At 31.7% G+C, this 23,305-nt stretch overlaps 1 protein-coding gene across 1 annotated transcript; it reads right to left on the reverse strand.

Moving 5' to 3' along the window:
* Positions 1 to 19,756: 19,756 nt before the first annotated feature.
* Positions 19,757 to 21,681, reverse strand: LOC107891878 (uncharacterized). The gene has a single exon (XM_016816808.2). The coding sequence runs from the start codon at positions 20,897 to 20,899 to the stop codon at positions 20,315 to 20,317; it is 585 nt and encodes a 194-aa protein (XP_016672297.1). The 5' UTR covers positions 20,900 to 21,681; the 3' UTR covers positions 19,757 to 20,314.
* Between the last annotated feature and the right edge of the window lie 1,624 nt (positions 21,682 to 23,305).

The following is a 23,305-nucleotide window of genomic DNA, read 5'->3' on the forward strand; positions in this document are numbered from 1 at the left end:
ATTAAACTTTCAACAGCTGATGCATATGGAATCTTTTGCATTTCTTGAATTTCAAGGTTACTTTTAGGGCATTGAGTAAAACTAAATTTGTCTCCTTTAGCAGTAAGGGTGTCACCTGGTCTACAACTTTGCATGCCAAACCTTTTGAGTACTTTATTAATATAGCTCTTTTGTGATAATCCAAGAATACCTCGAGATCAATCTCAATGTATCTGAATTCCTAAAACAAAATAGGTGTACCCAAGATCTTTCATCTCAAAATGCTTAGCTAAAAACCTCTTGGTTTAGTGCAATAAGCCTATATCATTAACGGCAAGTAAAATGTCATCAACATATAGAACCAGAAATCTGTACTTACTCCCATTGAATTTGTGATACACGCAATCATCAACAGCAATCATCAACAATATTCATCTAAAAAACGAACGAAATAATTATTTGATGAAACTTGTGGTACTATTGATGGGAAGCTTGTTTGAGTCCATAGATGGATTTTGTCAATTTGCAAACCATATTCTTTGAATCTTCTGACTCAAAATTTTCTGGTTGCATCATATAAATTGTTTCTTCAATGTCACCATTAAGAAACGCAGTCTTAACATCCATCTGATGTAACTCAAGATCAAAATGAACAACAAGCGCCATGATTATCTTGAAAGAGTATTTTGATGAAACTGAGAGAAAGTCTCTGTAAAATCAATACCTTCTTTCTGAGTATATCTTTTAGTTACAAGACACGCCTTATACCTCTCCACATTACCATTTGCATCTCTCTTGGTTTTAAATATCCATTTACAACCAATTGGCTTTGTACATTCAGGTAATGGGACAAGTTCCCAAACTTTATTGTCTTGCATAAACTTATACTCATCTTTCATGGCATCAATCCACTTTTGAGAATTAGAACTTTTCATGGCCTGACGAAAGTTGATTGGATCATCTTCCATCATTCCATTGTCATCCTCATGTTCTTGGAGAAATACAACATAATCATCTAGAATAGCATTTCTTCTTTCTCTTGTGGACCTCCTTAATGACACTTATTCTTGAGGTTGTTGAGTTTGTTTTTCTGGAACAATTACCTCATCTTGAACCGAGAGTTGTTCAACATTGTCTTGTTGAGGTTCTTGATTAACTTCTTGATCAATGATAGGTATGAGAACCTGAACATTGTCAAAGTGATAGTAGGAACTAAGTTAAAATCTAATTCCTCCTCAAAAGCAATGTCTCTAACCTTATTTCTCCCCCCAAACTCAACATCCTTAAAAAATGTTACAGTTCCCGTCTAAAAAATATTTCTTATTGTGGGATCATAAAACTTATAGCCTCTAGATCGCTCAGAATAACCAATAAAGTAGCTGTTTACTATTTTAGAGTCCAATTTCTTTTCATGTGACCTATAAGGCCTTGCCTCAGCTGGATATCCCCAAATGTGAAAGCGTTTTAGATTAGGCTTTTGACCTATCCAAAGCTCATAAAGTGTTTTTGCAACTTCTTTATTGGGTACTCTATTCAGAATGTAAGTTGTTATCTTTAAAGTTTCTCCCCAGAGGGAATCAGGTAAGGTAGAATGAGCAATCATGCTCCTTACCATATTCTTAAGAGTTCTGTTTCGTCTTTCAGCTACACCATTCATACTAGGTGATCTTGGCATGGTGTACTATGGGATAATACTACTTCCTCTAAGAATTTCACAAATGGTCCTAGACATTGTTCACCTGAACCATCATATCTACCGTAGTACTCACAGCCACGATCAGATCTGATGTTTTTGGTCCTTTTGTTGAGTTGATTCTCAACTTCAGCTTTATAAGCTTTGAATATGTCCAAAGACTGAGATTTATCATGAATGAGATATAGGTACCCATAATGTGAGTAATCGTTTATGAATGTTATGAAATATTGTTGACCATTCTAGGATGCCATAAGGAAGTCCCACAAATATATGTATGAATTAATTCTAAGATGTTTGAAGGTCTATTGGCACCCAATCTCTTGGTTTTGGTCTGTTTTCCCTTAATGTAATTAATACAGACATCAAAGTCTTTAAAGTGAAGGGACTCTAAAATACCATCAGACACAAGGCGTTCAACTCTACCTTTTGAGATATGACCTAAGTGCTTATGCCATAATGATGTTGAATTTTCCTTATTTAATTTGTATTTAATACCACGTGATTCCACATGCAAGGTTTCATTATAGGATGCAACTGTTTCTAGTAAATAAAGGTTTAAGTATTTAAATAACCAGTTCCAACAACATTTGAATTTAAAGACAAACTAAATTGACTGTTTCCGAATGAAAATAATATCCAAATTTGTCCAATGAAGAAACAGAAACTAAATTCCGTCTAAATGACGGTAAAATAAAAGTGTCTTTTAAATCCAAATAAAAACAAGTTCCTAACAGTAACCTAAAATGCCCAATCGCTTCAACTTCTACCGATTTTCCATCGCCCACGAAGATGTGTCTTTCACCATCACTTGCTTTCGGTAACTCAGGCAACCTTGCATAAAAACACTTATGTGAGTAATAGCACCAGAATCTATCCACCAAATGTTTCTAGGTACTGAAGCTAAATTAATCTCAAAACAGACCAAATTAAGAATTATACCTATCTTTGCACGCCAAGCATGATATTTGGTACAATCTTTCTTTACGTGTCCAAACTTGTTACAAAAGAAACAACTCTCTGTAGTTTGTTGTTGTTTCTTCTGAGCTGAGCCCTTAGCAGCTTCATTCTGATATTTTCTTTTCTTGCTGTAACACCCCTTACCCGTATCCAACACCGGAATAGGGTACGAGGCATTACCAAAACACATACACTTGTAAACGTATTTAACCGAGTTATAAAATTTCATCTAAATTAAAACTTTCAAAATAATTAACATGCTTCTATAACTTTTCACAATATATCCTCAAAACATTATAATCATAATAATTAGGGCCTACAAGACCCGATACATACTCATGCAATTCAATGTTTCATTTCCATTTCATTCAATTCGCAACTTCTCATGCTCACAATTTAAATCAATTCACTAGCAATTTCCATTTAATTCACATGCAATTCAATGACATTAAGTTCAACACTAATACGTATTTACCATTTAACTCAACGTTTATCGATTATACCATTCAATAACACATTTATGAAATTCTCAATTTTGCAATGAAAATATCACTTTAGCTTAAATAACAACATCATCCTGGTATAAATACACTACCACTTATCCATTTACTTTAATTCTTTTGGGCCCATTTGTCACTTACCATCCTTAATCAAATTAGGGAACGGTTACGGAAAATTGAGTACTTCACTTTGACTTTGCCATAGTATAACTATGGTCTTACGTATGATCACTTATCACTTGTCCCTGATCAGATAAGTGTAGCTAAGGCTACCACTTATCACTTTGTCACTTGATCAGATAAGTGTAGCTAAAGCTACCACTTATCACTTTGTCACTTGATCAGATAAGTGTAGCTAAAGCTAACACTTATCACTTTGCCACTGATCAGAAGTACTCAAATCCGGCGTTCCGCTCAATTTGATCATTTATTCGGTTTTTCGCATTTTTGTTTTATTCTCATTTCAACAATAAATATATTTCATCACACATTATATTATTCGTGAAATTAACATTTAATCATTAAATTTCAGCCATATGAACTTATTATTTCATTATCTTTCCACACTTGTTTCTATGCACATCACACAATATATAAGCATATCATTCAACCATAGTTGCAAGCTAGTGTATTTAAACATAACTCTTTTTGGAACTAACCACACGATAAACCATTTCAGTGCATAAGTTATAAATTTAACGTGGCATAATCTAGCCACTACTTGGCCAAAGCCTAAGCATATACACCAAATATGTTAGCCAAATACACATATAGCATAAGCATTATAAGCATGGCTGAGCACAACATTTATTCATGTATCAAGCTTACCAACATGTGTTAATTCATAAACCATTCATGACATTATTTCATGCCAAATCATATACCGAATATACCATACACACATACTATGAAACTTTATTTTCACACATGAGCTTAAACCATGACCAATAATGCACAAATATAAGCGTCATTTCTATTTCATCGTTTATCAATTATAATCAAGCATATGACCAATTATACACAAATCATTCATATATTTCCCAATTTTCCTCCTCCTCCTCTCCATTCCACATCCTTATTGTGTATAACACATTTAAACAACATTAGCTATAATTTCACTATTCACTCACATGTATATTCACAGTTGTTTATCGGAGTCAGAGTCACTAAATTATTTTTATCCAGAGCTACAGAGCTCCAAATTAAGATCCATTAATTTTCCTTAAAACTAGACTCACATACCTTCTTACCATAAAATTTTCAGAATTTTTGGTTTAGCCAAATAGTACAGTTTATTCTTTAAAGTTTCCCTTGTTTCGCTGTCTGACAGTTCCGACCACTCTTCACTAAAAGTGAATTATCTAATTGTACAGAATTTGGATGATGTTTCCATTTATTTCCTTTGAAAATAGACTCATTAAGGATTCTATGAATATAAATTATAACTCATTATTTTTCTTCAATTTTTTGATGATTTTCCAAAGTCAGAACAGGGGAACCCGAAATCATTCTGACATTTTCTCACAAAATTTATCATATCTTATGATTTACAATTCCATTGCTTACACCGTTTCTTCTATGAGAAACTAGACTCAATAAGCTTTAATTTCATATTTTATTCACCCTATAATTCAATTCCCACAATTTTTTGTGATTTTTCAAAGTTATACTACTGCTGCTGTCCAAAACTGCTTTAGTGCAAAATGTTGATTTTCATTTTGCCCCAAATTTCACAGTTTATACAATTCGGTCCTTTCTCAATTAACCCCTCAATTAATCTAATTTTCTCAATTAATACTTTACCTAAACATTATAAGTTGTTTCACAACTATTGAAATTCATAATTTCCTCATATAACTCTATCTTCAAATTCTTTTACTATTAGGTCCCAAACATTCACTTTCTATTCAATTCTTTCAATAAAATCAGCATATGAACAATTTAAAGCTCTAATTCCATGCTAAATCATCATATATTTCCAACATGTATTCATAGCAACTTTCAACTTCTTTCATAGAATCAAAAACTAAAGAATACAACAAGTGGGCCTAGTTGTAAAAGTCACAAAAACACCAAAATTACAAGAAATAATCAAGAATTAAACTTACCTGCAGTAAAAATAGAAAGAATCAGCTTAAGAAAACCCTTCTATGGTGTTTTTGCTGATGAGAATGCAGAAAAATAAAGAGAAATCTAGATAATTCCACTTTGGTCCTAACTTTATTAAGTAAATTTTGCAATATTTCAATTTTGCCCTTAATTCTCCTTACTTTGTTACTGATTTCATGCCTTTTCCGTCCAGCCCAAATAGACCTTGGGTCTATTTGCCTTTCAAGCCCTCTTCCTTTTATCATTTAAGCTATTTAATCATTTCTCATAATTTTGCATTTGTTACAATTTAGTCCTTTATGTTCAATTAATTATCGGAACTTTAAAATTTCTTAACGAAACTTTAATACTAACTTTTTAACACTCCATAAATATTTATAGAAATATTTATGGCTCGATTTAAAATCTCCGAGGTCTCGATACCCTTTTTTTTATTCTAATTATTTTAATATTTATTTCTAGTGCACTATTCACTATTTCAAAAATTTTCCTAACTTCACATTTAACTTATACTCACTAAATTAATAATATTTTCTACTCATTTTTCGAATTTAGTGATCTCGAATCACCGTTCTGACACTTCTGAAAATTCAGGCCATTACATTTTTTTTCCTCGTCGGATTTGTGGTCCAAAAACCACTGTTCCGTCTAGACCCAAAATCGGGTTGTTACACTTGCCCTTGTCTTTAGGGGCATTGGTCATATGAGCACTTTCAGACTTATCACGCTTCAATCTTTCTTCCTCTTGCACACAATGAGAAATAAGCTCGTTTAGAGTCTATTTCTCCTTTTGACAGTTATAACTTATTTTAAATTGATTAAATTATACAGGAAGAGATACCAAAACCATAAGAATAATCAATTCCTTAGAAAGCTTGATCTTAAGTGCCTTAAGTCTTGAAGCAGTATGGAACATCTCCATAATGTACTCCCTTACGTTTTCTTGACCCCTATACTTCATAGACATCAAAGAAGTCAGAAGTGATGTCAGCTCAACCTTATCGTTTTTAGCAAAACGTTTCTCAATTTCATTAAGGAAACCCTTGGTCTGAGTAATCTCTTCAGATTCTGTGCCCCTAAAAGCTTCTAGAATGATGTGTTTCATGATCATTAGACTCATACGATTTGAACGATCCTACCTCTCAAAATCCCTCTTAACACTATGGGTGCTTTCCGCAGTGAAAGGTGCAGATTGCTCTTCCCTTAATGCAAGGTCTATGTCCATACAACCAAGCATTATAAGTAAGTTCCTTTTCCATTCATTAAAATTAATCCCATTAAGCATGAGTATAGAATTTATATTAGCAAATATTGTGGCAGCAGAAGATGAATTAGCTAAATATAGAACAAATAAAAACAAGCTTAAATCAATATTCATAAGTAAACAATAAATTCAAGATAATAGCTAATCTCATCTCAAGATACCAAACACCACATTAATATCAAGTCTTTGGACAGTAATACTAACAATAAGCGATACTCTTGTTGTAGCAATCAAACATTGACAATAAATTATGTCAAACAATTAATTAATATTTGGACTGACTTATTGATCACATAAAATACCTTATAATTGTCACACATTTATCACCACAGATGTCGTTGAAATTCTGCCAAATATTAACTTACCTTTGGGTCAATCAATAAACACATGAATCACAAAAACATATAATCATCTTAACATTTCAAATAAACTAATCTACACAAAAGAGGTCACTTTGGCGGCATTTTGTTTCAACTAATTTATTTAAAATATTAGACATCCTTAATTAAAAGTCAAAATCTGAATTTATTTGTTTCAAAATATTTACCTTAATTTCATATTTCAATTAAATTAAAAGATAATCATATATATTTATATAATTTTCCAAAACAACATGCATTAAACCAATCAAAGCATGCATATATTATATATTTATATATATAAATAAAACATACGAAACATCAATTTCTACTGTGAACTTCTTTTCCAATTATTATTATTATTAACTAAATTAAATATATTATATGATTAAAAGAAATTGAATTACATATGCGCAAATAGTAGGAATCGAAATTGAAATAGAGCATGCAAAGTATACATTCTTTATTTAAAAGCAAGATTGGATAGAAATTCAATGGCAAGATTTGCAATTACACAAATATTTTAAACTCCGTAATTCAATCCACCAGTTTGAAAATCACCAAATTAAAAAATTAAAACAAAACCCTAAAATTTTAATATAAACATTCAAAATATAAAACCCATGAAATTTCATGAATCAATCATTCAAAGGAAGAACTTTAATTAATTCTCAATGATTTGATATGACGAGGCTCGGATGCCACTTATTAGATTTGTAAAATAAATCTTAAATAAATCTTAATAAACCAGGATTTATCATATCAAATCATCAAGAATAAATTAAGAATAAAACTAGATGCAGAAGCGTACCTAAATCTATGACTTCCTTGAAATCTATAGATCTTGGGGATTTAATCTTCCAAACCAGCACACAAATATTTAGAGAATATTCGCTTTCTCTTTCCTAAGGATGAGATATTAGAAAAGATATCTTGTGTGTAATTTGGGGACCATAACCCTAATATTTATAGCCTTGGCATATTAGTTCTAATTCCTAATTAGCCTATAATTAATTAGAATTTGATTAGAACTCAATTACTAGAGTATCTACACATATTTGACTCATACTTTATTTAATAATTAAAGCCCAATAAAACTCTAACCAAATTAGATCACTTTTAATTTGGGCTAACCTATCATGATAGTAAATAATAACATGTAATCACCCTTATTATATATGTGATGTCCATATTTTCTAACAAAAAGAAAATAGAGCTTTTGATTTGTGCAAGCAATGTGAACAAAGATGGTTATACAACAAAGATTTTAAGAACTCAATGAATTAAGTGAAAATTTTCAAATAGTTCAATGGCAAATTTGTAACTTTTTAACTTTTTGAAATTAAGTGACTAATCTGCAGACTTACTAATTGCTTAGTGAACTTTGGTCAAATTTACCCTTAATTTTTATAATATTGATATAAATAGGTCCATTTGTATGAAGGTCCCATGGCCTTTGATAAAATGAGACATAAGCATATTTTGTTATGAATGCTATTAAGTGGATGTTCATTATAATTAACATTTCACCTTTCATCTTCTTGTATCCCCTTTCCTATTTATATATTAAAAAATAAGAAGTTTAATCTCCATATATATATAGGAGTATACTGCTTGTAATGATGATAGAAAAGAAGAGAAATATAATAAAAATCCCTCTTATTCTCATATATTACTCTTATGTTCTTTGTATTACTATTATTTTATAACACTTTATCATGAGCTTGCCCAATAGTATTCAATATTCCATTGGAAAATAAGTAATTTAGATGCGCAACGTCCTTGTTGAAGCAACAATTCTAAGGTATGTGATTTTCCATGCATGCTTGAAAGATTTTAAGATTTTAATATTCTTAATGAAAAAAAAAGTTAAAAATGAAGCTCATTTTTTTCTTTGTATTTAAGTATGAATTTATGTTTTATATATTCCATGGTATGCTTGTTTATGATCTAAAATTTTGAATAAGATTGAAATATCAAAAACTTCAATATTTTTACTTAAATATGTATACCTTTCATAACATATGTCATTGATATGATAACTACGTTGTCTATTAGATTATTTCTAATAGAACCACACATGATTTGTGAGTATAAACGAATTTGAATTTTTATATAGACAAAGCAAAAATCATTGTTTTTAAAATAAATTACACATTATGGTTGGTTTGTGGTTAGATTTTTCAATTTAATCATCGAATTTTTTTCTGTCTTTTAACACGTTTTTCTCTCTGCTTTTTGGCATGCCTTCTGCTGTTCTAACACGTTTCTTGGGGGTTTTTTTGCATTTTTTCTTTGTTTTGTGTTTGTTTTTTTGGTGAATATAGAAGAGTCATTAGCGGATCTTTCCATTGATTATGAGGAAGAAGACACCATTTGTCTAGGGGCTGATATGATTGAACGGGAATTATCATACGAACATTATTTTGTGGGAACTTTTCTCACATCCAGTATTGTCAATTTTCAGGCTATGAAATCGACTTTGGCGAATGTTTGACATCCCATAGGAGGTGTTTCCATTTCGGATATTGGAAATGAGTGATTTCTTTTTCGGTTCTATTATGAAGTTGACATTATTCATATTGAAAAGAATGGTCCTTGGACTTTTAATTCCCACTTACTTGTGATACATCGTCTTATGAAGGGGAAGATTCTCTCTCAGTTCTGTTGTATTAGGTGGATTTTTGGGCATTAACTCATGATCTCCCGATTGGATTTATGTCTGAAACAGTAGCACAACAGTTAGGTTGTTTCATTGGTACTTTCATTGAATATGATTTAGCAGCAATTCGGTTGGGCTATAAAAGAAATTATGCAAGTCAATATGAGAATTGATGTTAGGAAACTGATAAAACGAAGGAAAACTCTTACTCTGCCAACTGGCAAGACGGTTTTTGTTCATTTTGAGTATGAAAAGCTAACTTTATTTTGTTTTATATGTGGTAAGCTTGGGCATGGTGAAAGTTTCTGTCCGATTCGAGCTCACAATCCACAATAAGATTTTATTTTTTGATGGGATATTTGGTTAAAAACTCAGCCAAGAAGAAATTTGGTCTGGAAGAGCAAATAGCTGGTGGAGGATGATGGAGGGGAAGGTTCCAAATCTAGTAATTCCATAAATTTTGGGGAAAGGAGATTATTTAGGAATTTCAAATCAGGGGGAGGGAATTAAGGAGTATCTGCTGAAGTTATTCCAAATTCTCCTCTTACTATAAATGGTGTGGTCAACGCCTCACTAATTCTAAGGCTAATAAATTCGGGGATTGTGGGCCTTTTGTCAAGAGACCAAGCTGTGCTTGATACGAAAATAGTGGGCTACAAAGAGGAGAAAAACAACCCAATACGTTCTAGTGATGGTTTAAAAAGACCCCAGGTTTAGTCAGTTGTTTCAGGAGTTTCAAATAAGGAGGATTCAGTTGAAGTTATGGGCACCTTACTACAGGTTCCAAATTCTAGTAGATCGGCAAGCCTTGCTAAGCAGGCCTGACTTAGTTGGAACGTTCGAGGTTTGGGGAAGCCTTAGACAGTTCATCGTCTCCAGCATATGCTGAGAGACATTAATCCCTCTATAGTTTTTTAAATCGAAACAAAACTACAGGGTTCTAATATGGAGGTGATAAGACGTAAATGTGGTTTCCAAAGTAGGTTTGATGTTAAGTTGGATGGTCGAAGTAAAGGTCTATCTTTGGGTTGGAATAGCGATTATAAGGTCTCACTCCATTTTTTTTAAAGACGTCATATTGATGTTATGATTGATGAAGATACAGAAGGGAAAACTTGGAGATGTACGGGCTTCTATGATGCGCCAGAGAAAAGTCAGCGAAAGGCATTTTGGAATTTATTGCGAGCTTTGGATTATTGCTCCCATATCCCTTGGTTGGTTATTGACGACTTTAATGAAATATTTTATTCGTCAGAGAAGAAAGGAGGGTTACCTCGGAGGGAGCTACAAATGACTAAATTTTGGGAAACTTTGTCTAATTGCACTCTTATTGATTTGGGCTATGTTGGCTAATGGTTTACATGAGAGAGAAGAAGGACTAGTGAGAATAACATAAAGGAACAGCTTAATCGAGGGGTGGCCAACGAAGGTTTGGGGTAATTTATTTTCGAATTATATGTTAAAGCATATTCCTCATGCTCATTCAGACCATTGCCTATTATTATTGCAAACACATTTTTTTTACAAGTTTGCTTCTGATAGACCCGACAAAATAAAGTAGAGAGGCTCTTAAACCCTTTAGGTTGATAGTATGAGAGTACTAAGGAAATGTTGTTGATTACCAATGATTATTTCTCTACGCTTTTCACATCGAATGGTGTTAGTAATCTCGGTGGAATGCTAGTTGGGGTTGTTTCGTGTATTTCTAATAAAATGAATAAGGATATTGATAAAAATTTTACCTATGAGGAAGTTTGTGTGGCCTTAAAATCCCGCTAAAAGCTTCGGGAGTGGATGGTTTGGGTGCGGTCTTCTACCAAAGGTTTTGGCATATAGTTGGTAAGGAGGTTGCGCAATTCTGTATTGATAGTTTAAAGGGGGTTTACGATATTATTGGCATTTATCACACTAGGATTGTGTTGATCCTTAAGGTGAGTTGTCCCACACTCATGTCACAATTTCGACCCATCATTCTTTGCAATATCCTCTATAAAATCATTGCAAAGATGTTAGTGAACCGTTTTCAAAAAGTCCTCTATTTTTGTATTAATGAGGCTCAGAGTGCATTTGTCCCAGGTAGGCTTATTACTGATAATATTATTGCTGCTTATGAAATTCTACACTCCTTGAGACGAAAAATGATTGGAAAAGTTGGGTCTTTTGCACTAAAACTCGATATGAGCAAAACGAATGATAGGGTCGAATGAACTTTTATTAGAGCCATGCTTCACTGTTTGGGTTTTTTAAAGTCTTGGATTCAGAAAATTATGTGCTGTGTCGAAACAGTATCTTATTCTGTGGTTATGAATGGTGAGGTGGGGAATGTGTTATTTCTTTCTTAGGAACTTAGACAAGGGGGCCCATTTAGCCCCTATTTGTTTCTCATTTGTGGAGAGGGACTATTGGCTCTTCTTAGGATGGTTGTCACGACTGGTGATCTCAAAGGTATTCGAATTAATAAGTATGTTCCCTTAATCACTCATTTGTTTTTCATTGATGACAGTCTTATATTTAGGGAAGCTACCATGAAAGGAGCTGAGGCGCTTAAAACAAGATTGGAGATATATGCCCAGTGTTCAGGTTAGTTGATCAATTTTGACAATTTTGGAATATTTTTCAATTTCAAATATTGTTCACAGTAATCGAGAGGGGGTGTGTTGAATCTTGGGTGTTGACCCTAATATGAATAAAGAGAATTATTTGAGGCTCTATTCATTTATGGAAAGAAATAAAAATGGGGCTTTTAGGGAGATAAATGATAGAATGCTGAAAAGAGTATCTAGTTGGGGGTTCAAAAATGCTTTTAGTGGGAGGTCGGGAAGTATTAATTAAAGTTGTACCTCAGGCTATTCCTATGTACGCTATGATTTGCTTTTTACTTCCTAATTCTTTTTATAGAGAACTAGAGTCTATTATTGCTAGCTTTTTGTGGCAAAAGAAAGCAGGAAGAAAGGGTCTCCATTGGTGTTCATGGAACTCGATGTGCTTATCGAAAGGTGAAAGAGGTATGAGTTTTCGATATCTCTCTAAGTTTAATACTGCATTACTAGCAAAGTAAAAATGGCGTTTATTGGAAACCCTTAGTTCGTTAATCGCTAGATTGCTTCGTTCTAAGTATTACAATGGAACTACTTTTCTAAATGCCCCATTAGGATCTAACCCATCCCTGATTTGGAGAAGTATTTTGTGTTCTAAAGCTCTTTGGCAATCTGGTCTTGGGTGGCGAATTGATGCTGGATTATCGGTTTGAAACATGTGAGCGATTTGATTCTTTAAAACCCAAACCAATGGGACAGACAATTAATCTTTTCTACCTTTTCGGAGGAAGATGCTCATAAGATTGTAAGTATTCCTCTCCCTACTACAAGTCAACCTAATAAAGCAGTTTGGATGAAAGAAAATTCGGGTATTTATTCAGTGAAAAGTGGTTATAAAGCTATTTCAGAACCTATTCATTTGAGTCCTCTAGAATAGTCTAATTTTAAGCAAATATAGAGTCTATCATTCCCTGCGAAAATTCAAATTTTACTATGGCGATTTACGAAGAATTTTATCCCTACTTTTCATAAATTACATTCCCGAAGAATCATGCAAGATAATATTTGCCCTCGATATCAGGTTTATAGTGAATTTATCTTACATGTTGTGCGAGATTGTACGTTTGCTATGCAGATTTGGTAAAACTTAAATTATCAATGGCCAGGGTTTTGAATTTTAATGAATGGTTAAATTGGCTATTTGTAAATTCAACCAGAAACAACAAAGAGGAAATTGCCATTACACTTTGGGCAATTTAGTTTGCCCACAATAAACTACTTCATGAAAGGAAAACATAACGTGTGGAGGAAGTTGTTACCTTTATTTGAGGGTATGGAAGGAACTTTAAAGAAGTGACTAAAGTTTTGAAGCATCCCCAGATCACGAACTCAATGTAAATAAGAGCCTCTACCTAGGGATTGGGTCAAGGTGAATGTTGATGTTGGGTTCTCTATGGTTAATAATAAAGTAATTTTAGGGTTTCTAATAAGGAACAATGAAGGTTATCTTATGGGTTAGGGTTTTTGAATACAAATCTTGGCTCGATCGGTGGCTCTGGCTGAAGTAATTGTTGTTTTGCACAGACTCCAGTTTACGATGGATATGGGTTTTTCAAATGTCATTCTGGAGAGCGATTCAAGAACAGTTATAAAAAATCTCAAGGCAAAAGGGGAAGATAATTCAGAACTGAGGCCGATTACTTGGGATGTACACAACATGTGAAAGGGTTCACATCCTGTCGTTTCGAATTTGTAGCGAGAGAAGGTAATGTTGCTACACATGCGATGGCATCTGAAGGTATGAAACACTCGGTAGATTTTTTTTGGTTGAGGAAGCTCCGCTTAAGGTTCTGGAGCTAGCCGACCTAGATCGCCATTTTCACCAACCATCGTAGTCCCTTCCTCTTTTTTTGAAGTTCTTGGTTGAGAAATGTGGTATTTCTTAAAGAATCTCAACCTTAGTCTCCTGATTGGTGCCTCTATTTGCCAGCTATGAAGGTTTTGGTCCTTTTGGGTTTGCTTTTTTAGTTGGGTTTGAAAGATGTTTCTTGATGATTTTGTGTCTAGTTTTCCTAAGTTTTGTTTTTTATTTTCTACCTGATTTTGTTGTTGCTGATTTTGTTTTTGGAAGGTTGTTTTGCTTTGGTTTCGTTTGTTTTGGACTTCCAGCCCATGTTTTAATCAAAACGGATCGTTTATTTCAAAGAAAATTACACATTTACTAATGTTATATGATAAAATAATATCTTATTATATGCTCCTGAAGAGCTAATTAATATTGCATTAGATTGTAAAAGCTCTTGAAGAGCTAATTTTGCACCTTTTTATTATGCAAAATTTTGTAAAACATAATATTACTTTTTAGATAAAAAGATATATGTTCAAGGTAATCTTTGTGTGTTTTACATTAAGCCATGGATAGAAATGACATGAGATACTCGTGTTTTTGTATGATAAATATTCCCCGAAGGAATACATTACACGTATATGATTGACAATGAGATAGTGAAAAGAAGTTCGTAGTGTTGGTATGACCGGTTAGATCATCCTGAGTCAATGATGATGCAAAATAATTTGATGAAAATTTATATGATTTTATTGAAGAATTATAAGTTGTATTTTAATAATTGTCATCAATACTAATTATTTTGACAACATATTGAACTAACACCAGCTGAAGTTAGAAACCGGTTGCATTTTTGGATGATAACCAAATAATATATGAGCTCATGTATCACAAGTGTGCAACTTGAAGTTTGCGACATTATTTCTTGAAATAATTTGATTGTGACAATCTCTATAGTATGCAATTTGTGTTAACAACGCTGGTGCACTATATCCAAACCTTGATTTTTGCAGTTTTAGCTGGGATAATATTAAGTTGTCTATGCTTATATATTTTATACTAAATGGTTAGCAAAATTATGCCTACATTTAATTACTTAACCATTAATATAAGAATAGTTTTACAATAAGCATGTAATTTTATTTGCATCAAGGCTAACATGTAAGAAATATTTTATCTCATGGGAATTGACTTCCATTTATAAACTAATAGATTTCATTTAAGAATATTTGGGTGTGCAATATCTATTTTATGTTCCACCAAAACGCACTAAAATTGATCATTAAGTTGAAGGGAGAATTTTGAAATTTAGAATTTTCATTAGATGTGAAAAAGTTGAAGGGAGATATATTTATAATTTTGAAAAAGTATTGTCATGTTACAAATTTTCTTAGTATTAAAGGGAGACAAATTGATTAAATAATTTTGTCATCATTTTTTTGTGTGATCCTCACTAATATTATGTGTACAAAGTTTTAATGATAAAATTATTTGTCAAACATGTTTAGTGATGATATTTAGAGATTGCATATACTAGTTGATACATATATCAGCTAAAATACTCCAAACAATTATATGTCCTAGAAGGACAATGTGATAAAAATAAGTCTTGGGCATGCTAGAAGCATGACAAGCTAGTCGATTCCATAAAATGAACAAGTTCTTAAAAGAAAGGAGAAAGAAATGAAGATGATCATAAGTTAAAGGAGGCATGTACTCATGAAGAGACCCAAGACATAACTTTTGATAAAACCCAAGAAGAGGTTTAGGTACTGAAATTATGAATATAATAAGATATCCCAATCAGTTATGTCATAACTAAATATGATGGAGCTGACAAAAGGAAATTGTTGTCGACAATGATAGTATACGTAAAATACTTCAATATTATGGACAAGTAGGAATCTTGAATGAAAATATATTTGAAAGCATTGAGATGAGAATAAGTCATCAAAATAAATAAATGCTTCTATTATAACTTATGAAATGCATCTCGGACAAAAAGCCCAAACACCCGAAAGGTGTAAAGCCAAGGGGAGTACATAATAGAATAATAGCGAAAAAAAATACAAGTCATAATATATAGAATTAACTTGTAACAAGAACATTCACAAGACACTTAGTTTTGGTTATGAAAAATGATTAATTTGTGGTGAATGCAAAAACCAAATAAAGTTATTTATTTACGTCTAGTGAATTTGTATTTAACTTATATAAATGATTTGATAATATTGATGTCTAAAGCATAAAACTCGAGTTTCATGAGAAAATCATTGGAGTTCCTGAAGAATTTCCAAGAGAAATATTTATTCGATAAATAAAATTTATAATGAAAATATATCTAAAAATGAAAATTTGTTTCGAAATGAAGATCAAGTGTTCAATATGGACAAATTGTTACACAATGATATTATATAATCAAAATTACTCAAGCTAATTTTTCATGTAGATTGGATATCTTGAAAAGGAATACAAACGGTCAAACAATAATGTTATAAAACAATGGTCTTGAAGTACCATTTTTTTATGTGTTCAATGCACTCATTGTATTGATAATAGTGAATGATACAATAGATCATGCTTTATAAAATTATTAGTGACATCTAAAGCATAAGAATGCAATTGAATTTTGTTGCTATATTGATACGCATCAACAAAATTTGTTGTATATGTTGATAATTTACTATTGATAAATAATATTGAATGTCTCATTTTAAGTTATAAAATGATATTTAAATAAGGGGAGCAAAATATGCACTGTTGTAACACCCATTCACTCGATGCGATGAATAATCAAGAATTCAATTAGGCACTCTCTACCCTACATTTGAGAAGTTAATTTTCAGCATTGAATTGCATCATTTCAAAAATATGAAGTGATGCTTACATGAGGTGGAGTAAAATAGCATTACATTTTTCTTTTAAAGTTGTGACATTGTGTATCGAAGAATTATGTACTCTTTTTTTTTTGCGTAATATGTTAAACTTTGCATTTAAATTGTTGATTTAGAAACCAACAATTTAGCAAATTATATTGAATCCTTCACTAGGTTTTTGTTATAATAAAGTTTTTAATGAGACATCATTTATACAATAAGCATTTAAGGGTGAGTGTTAAAAATGTTATCAAGTGAATTTCATTATAATCAACCTTTCACTTTTCTTTTTCATGTAATCTCTTTTCTATTTATATATTACAAAGTGAGGAGTCTAATCTTCCTATATATAGAGAGAGAGGAGTACACTACTTGTAATGATTATAGAAAAAAAGAAAAATGTAATAAAAATTCTCTATTATTCTTGCGTTCTTTACATTAATATTATTTTATAACATTTTTAAAAAATTAATTTTTAAAAAAATCAAATCGACATCTATCTATGGACAATTTGTTGCACACGACAAAAATTATAATATAAATTTATTTTTTAGTCATTTTTATAAGATTTTATTTATATTTTAACCTCTAAACTATACCCATTTTATCATATTGGTAATACCTATCAACTTTGCTTCTATTAACATTTTTTAATTCAAAAAATAAAGATTGATCTGGTAATTGTTCATCCTCAACCACTTCTTCAACACCAAAAAATTGAAACCCATTAATTCCATTAAATAACTAAATGTTTTAAATAAAAAATCAAAAAAAAAATATGGGTTCATCTTCTACTTCTTCATTATAACATAACCATCATAAACTCATTACTTCATCCCTCATCACCATTATCACTAACAGCAACCCCCTCCCCCCTTTTTTTTTTTTGAACGAACAGCAAATCCCTTACCACCCCTTCAAGTTCAACATCTACAGCAAACCAAGCAAAACCAACACTAACCCATATAATTCCAAACCCAGGCAAAAACAACATTTAAAATGGGTTTAGTTTCAGATTCTTTTAAGGCAGTTTGGAGTTTGGTTGGAAGATCCAAAAAGTGGAATGGATATTTTAGGGTGGACGACCAATATACTGAAAATGGGGGTTGATCCCCATGGTGGAAGAGGGAGATCGGAGAAAGTTAGCTTGCAAATTTTATTTTAGATCTAGGAAAATCAGGCTTGATTTTGATGAAACCGAGTTCAGATTCAGAAAGAACATGAAAAAACGTGCTCGGAAATAAGTTTTGGGCTTCGTTGGTCACCGATGACGGTGGCTGCCATGGCAGTAGGCGCGGCGGCCCGGTACCGGACCTGACAATCTGGGTTCTAGTTTTAGAGAGAATAGAAGAAATGAATAAAAAATATTTTTTTATTTGTTCCTTAAAAGTTTATTTATCAAAAACTCAAAAACATGTGTCTGAATCTGATTGGGTTTTAGACTTTTTAAACGCCATTTGGCATTTGGAGTCGAAATATTAACAGAAGCAAAGAGGAACCAATATGAGATAAAAAAGTTGTAAGTATCAATGTGGAAAAATAGACATAATTTGGGGTTAAAACGTAAATAAAACTTTTATAATGATTCCAAAGAACCGACTTTTTTAAAGTTACTTTTTCCTTTTCTCTACTTTTCACATATAAATAAAAAATAAATTTAAATTATTACGTCTCACAAGAATAAAATTTTAATTATTATGTCAATAATTGATCTTAAAATATTTTAATCATGTTATTATTTATATGCTTTGTGTGTTAAAGGCAAAACCCTTCATCCAAAGTTATTCTCCCTTTAAATATATATTATCAATATTTTAATGAAATCAATTAATGGAGATATTTATAAATATATATATCAATATTCATTGTGGCGATATTTAAGAATCAAGGACAAAATCAAAAATATTATAAAAGAGGTAGGATTAAAATTTAAGGACTATACTATTGTTGATGTATAAAAGAGGAAGGAGGTGGAAGATTGTCGTTCACATAATAGTAAATGTTAAAAGGAAAAAGATGTATTGCATAGAAGGTAAAGAGATGGAGAAGAGAAAGAACCTCTTAAACCTAAAGTCGAGTGTTTATAGATGAGGGTGACGTCTCTTTAGCCTTAAACTTTGACATATGACCTGCATCTATCATGTCATAGTTGGCTATTAATGAGCATATCAATCTTCTAGATAAGTAACGATATGATTGATATTGATTAAATAAGATCTCATGTGTGATTTATACAAAAAAAAAAACTTTAACACCTATTATTGACAAGGTAGATTTAAAGAACTCCATGGACTGTGAATGTATATGCCTACAAGGTCCATATTTGGCTGGCAAAGTCATGATTAGGTTAAGTGAGGGTGGACAAAGCTTGATCTTATGAGCCTCTAATTGAAGAAAAGATTATAAAATGGCCTACGCTCAGAAGTTACCTTCTTGTTTGTTGAGTAAGGAAATGCAATGCGAGATGCACATTTGAAGATAAGGAAGTGTGTTTCGTGCACGTAAAAGGTTGTGCAAACACTTTCAATATAAATTTAAGGGAAGTGTGACTTGAACTCTTACCGCGTTCACTCATAACTTGTCGGACATGAGTCAACATAGTATTTAAAAACTTGGGAGACTTGGAAGACCTTGTTGTTAGGAGCTTTGAAGTTCTAAGGAGTGATTCCAATAAATCTTTATTATTTATTGTGTGAGATAATAATCAAATCAAATTTAAACAAAAGAAATTAACTGAAATACTTTATGATTATCTTGACAATCATTCTATCAAATGTAATTAAAAACATACCCACAACAATTTAATCAAAACGGTTTTTCTTTTCTGAAAAAACCCCTCAACTTTTAAGCATTTTTTCCAACCAACAAAATATAATTGCAGAAATAAAACTTAAAATCTAAAGATCTACTAACAAAGGGAAATTTCAAGAATACCCTTTACTTTGCAAACTATAACAAAAGAGGGATCTAATAAAATTAATCTGCTCCATTTGGCCCCTAGTTTTTATCTTCTTCTTTTTTTACTTTACAACAAGGGACAAGATTGCAAATCTCTTACAAACTTTCTTTTTTCACAATTAAAAACTCAACCCCACAACTAATTCTCCCCCCTAATATTATATATCAACCCCGTTAATTGTCCCTTCTTTTCATAATCATCCCCATAAATTAAAGCACAGCATTTTAGCTTCTTTTTATTTTTCACAACAGAGTAGAAAACATTTCAAAGCCCCCATACCTAATATTCCCCTAATATTTTTATATCAACCCCCTGATTTGCCTTCCTTTCTCATAATCATCCCCATAATTAAAACGCAGCTTTTTAGCTCCGTACTACCCATAACAACATCAACATGGAATATTTCCCTAATCGCCCCTAATGTTATCTCGATTTTCAAATCCGCCCTCCGTTTTTGAAAAAATATTACGGAGGTAATCGGATCTTGAAACTACCGGAGAGTTCTAAATAGAGACGAAACGATCTTATTCTGGATCCAAATATATCTACTCGGATGAACATAATCAGATCTCAGATGTCAAGTCGGAGTATACGCCTGAGATCCCTAGTGGCCGAATCATCGATCGGAACATGCTTCTTCTTCGAGAAAGAAGGCAAAGGAAGAGAACTCGGTTCCGGAGAGACAGCGAAAGCCGATCCAGCGTACACGTCGGATTTTCCGGTCACCGGAGACTTGATATCCACAAATCTGATCTGTTTCGAAACCATTTCTGGATCTGGACCTAACCGATCCGTCCCCGTGGCGACCAACCCGTCTTCCTTTCCACCGCCGTTGTTGCTCTTGATCTTCGAATCCAACGACTCTCCGCGCCTCAAAATCGTAACCTTCTCCATCTTGAAATTGTTCGCCACCGTCTTCAAGTCATCGACGGAGCCAGATCTCTTCGAAACCCGCTGCTCCGACCCGACTCGCTTCCTCTGGACCGGTTTCCTGGTAAATCTAACGTTTCCGTTGCTGTTATTGCTATTACTATTATTATAATTATAGGTAGGATTAAAGCTACCATTTCCATATCTCCGACGAGAACAAGCCGTCGAAGAAACACGGATCTGTTCAATCAAACAATCCTGAGGCCGTAAAATTTCAGTCCCCATGATAATTTATCCCAAAAAAAGAACTCGAGAAAAATAAATAGAAAAGAAAACTGAGAATTAGATGAAAAAAATTTAAGAAAAACGGGATTCGAGCAATTTCAAGACCTCATAAGGGGAAAATCAAAGGAGGAAAAAAAGGAAGGTTTCTTGATTTTTTTTCCTTCAAATTATAATAATCCCTTCCTTTTTTTTTATATATTTTATAACTCTGTTGTGATATAATCTGTCCACACGAAAGAGATAAGGGAAGAGGGAATATATATAGAAGGGGAAAAAGGAAAGGAAAGGCCGACGAAAAAGATGGAGACGGGTACGGGTCGGATATCGGGTTTAATTTCGGGCTGGGCTAATTTGGTCTTTGGATTTTGCGTTGACGAGCGCGTCATGTGGGTCCTCTGTAGGACCGGGCGGAGGTGGGACCCATACACTAAAAAAGGAGGAATGTGTGATGACGGCAATCGTTTGTTTTGTTTGGTTGTCGTTAGCCGATGTTCGGACGGAATAACGGAGGTTTGATGTCGGAACGGTTAGTTGTCGGGGTGTGAGGTTCTATTTTTTTAAAAAAATGGAGATTTATTAATTACTATTAGGTGTGTGGGGCCCACATCGAATAAGGACTTTGCTTTATTTATTTATTATTATTTAAATAATGACATTGCCTCTTTATTTTTGTGTTGAACATGGAAACAAGTTAAATATGGGTGTTGATTTTAATTGTAATTTTGTTTGATTGGGTGTGGTTATAATTATGTAAATATATTTATTGGTAAAAGTATATTAGTGGGTTTATATTAGGAGTTGGATTATATTTTAATTTTTGTATATTAAATTAAAGAGTAAATTGATAATTTTTTGTAAAAAATTTATCCATTTCTATTATTAAAATTATTGTGATTAACAGAATAACTAAACAATTACATGTGGTGTGTCACACGTACTTGATTTTGACGTACATGAATCAATTTTTAATAGTAGAAATTAGTGAAATTTTTAATAAAAATATTAGTTTACTTTTTGATCTAACTCATCTTTTAAGTAGAGGAAGCAAAATGCAATCCAACTCTTAGTACAAGGGTCTCTATACTACTTTTTATCTTGTATTATTTTTAAATAGGAAGAATGATTTTTAAAGATTTCTTTTAATTCTTAAAAATATATGTGCACTAATGTTATCTTTCTATTTTTAATCATTGATTTCTACTTTTAATCATATTAAACCAAAAAAAGTAAAAGTAAAATCAATTATACAAAGTGACATGGAATAAAAAGTTACAAATTTCTCAAACTAAAAAAAAAGGAAAGAAAAAAAAACTTAAAGTGAGTTTGGTTGAAGAATGAAGAAAAAGATGTAAATTATTATTCCCTAAAATTGTAAATAACTTGTTGTATAATAAAGTGACCTAAATTTCCTTCTTCTCAAATGCCACAACTATAATCTTCCTACTTGTTTTTCTTAAAAAAGAAGTTATCCACAATTAATTAAGTTTATTTTTAATAATAACTTTCCTAATCACATATCAAATGAAAACTTGTTTACAACCTTATCTTCTTATCCTAATTAAATTTTCTAAATTTCGACCAATTTTATTTCAAATATTTTAGTTAATTAGATTTTACAATATATATATATATTAAGAAAATAGGAAATTCTTGTTAACAAAATTATTCTCTACAAAAAATGGAAATTATTATTCATGGTTGTATTTAGTTGTAATGTCTAGGAAGCCTTAAAATGTAAACAATTGACAATTTGTACACCAAAATAAAATATATTTGACAAATTCTATGCCTCAAATAGTCAAATATTTATAAATAATGAGACTCCATATGTTAAACATATTTTATTTTATTTTTTAAACTTAAAATTTGGGGTGAATCTTCCTGAGTAAAACCGAATTATTGAGTATATTTATTTCCAGTACTTTTGATTAATATATTGTGAGACATAATAATTTCAAAAATATTTTTGATTGGGTAGAGAGGGCCCATGTAAGTCCCAATAATGTTCCACTAAAAAGAAAGGAAGAAAATGACATATATAAAAGAAAAAGAAGAAACTTGGAAAAGCATTTAAAGAATTGTTAAGACTTGAGAGTTTTCGGTTTTGAAAAATGAAGGTGTAAGAAAGTAATAATGCATTATTTTCGCTCATTTTTTATTATATTATTATGACACACCATGGTGAAATTCTTTTAATGTAATAGCTATATTTATTACAAAATTTTAATTATTCAAAAATTTATTGTGTCTTAAGTTAAAATATTATACTATATAAATTTTTATCCATTTTATATAAAAATAAAAGAAAAAAATGCATTTATAATTTATTTATTTTGTATATAAAACTATTCAAATATTTTTTTTAAATTCTTTAATTGAATTATATTCCATTAATTCATAATACTA

The sequence above is a fragment of the Gossypium hirsutum genome, chromosome D09, assembly GCF_007990345.1.
Source record: "Gossypium hirsutum isolate 1008001.06 chromosome D09, Gossypium_hirsutum_v2.1, whole genome shotgun sequence".
NCBI classification, from domain to species: Eukaryota; Viridiplantae; Streptophyta; class Magnoliopsida; order Malvales; family Malvaceae; genus Gossypium; species Gossypium hirsutum.

Coding starts and splice junctions, on each gene's coding strand:
- LOC107891878 (XM_016816808.2), bottom strand. CDS start 20,899: ATGGGGACTGAAATTTTACGGCCTCAGGATTGTTTGATTGAACAGATC.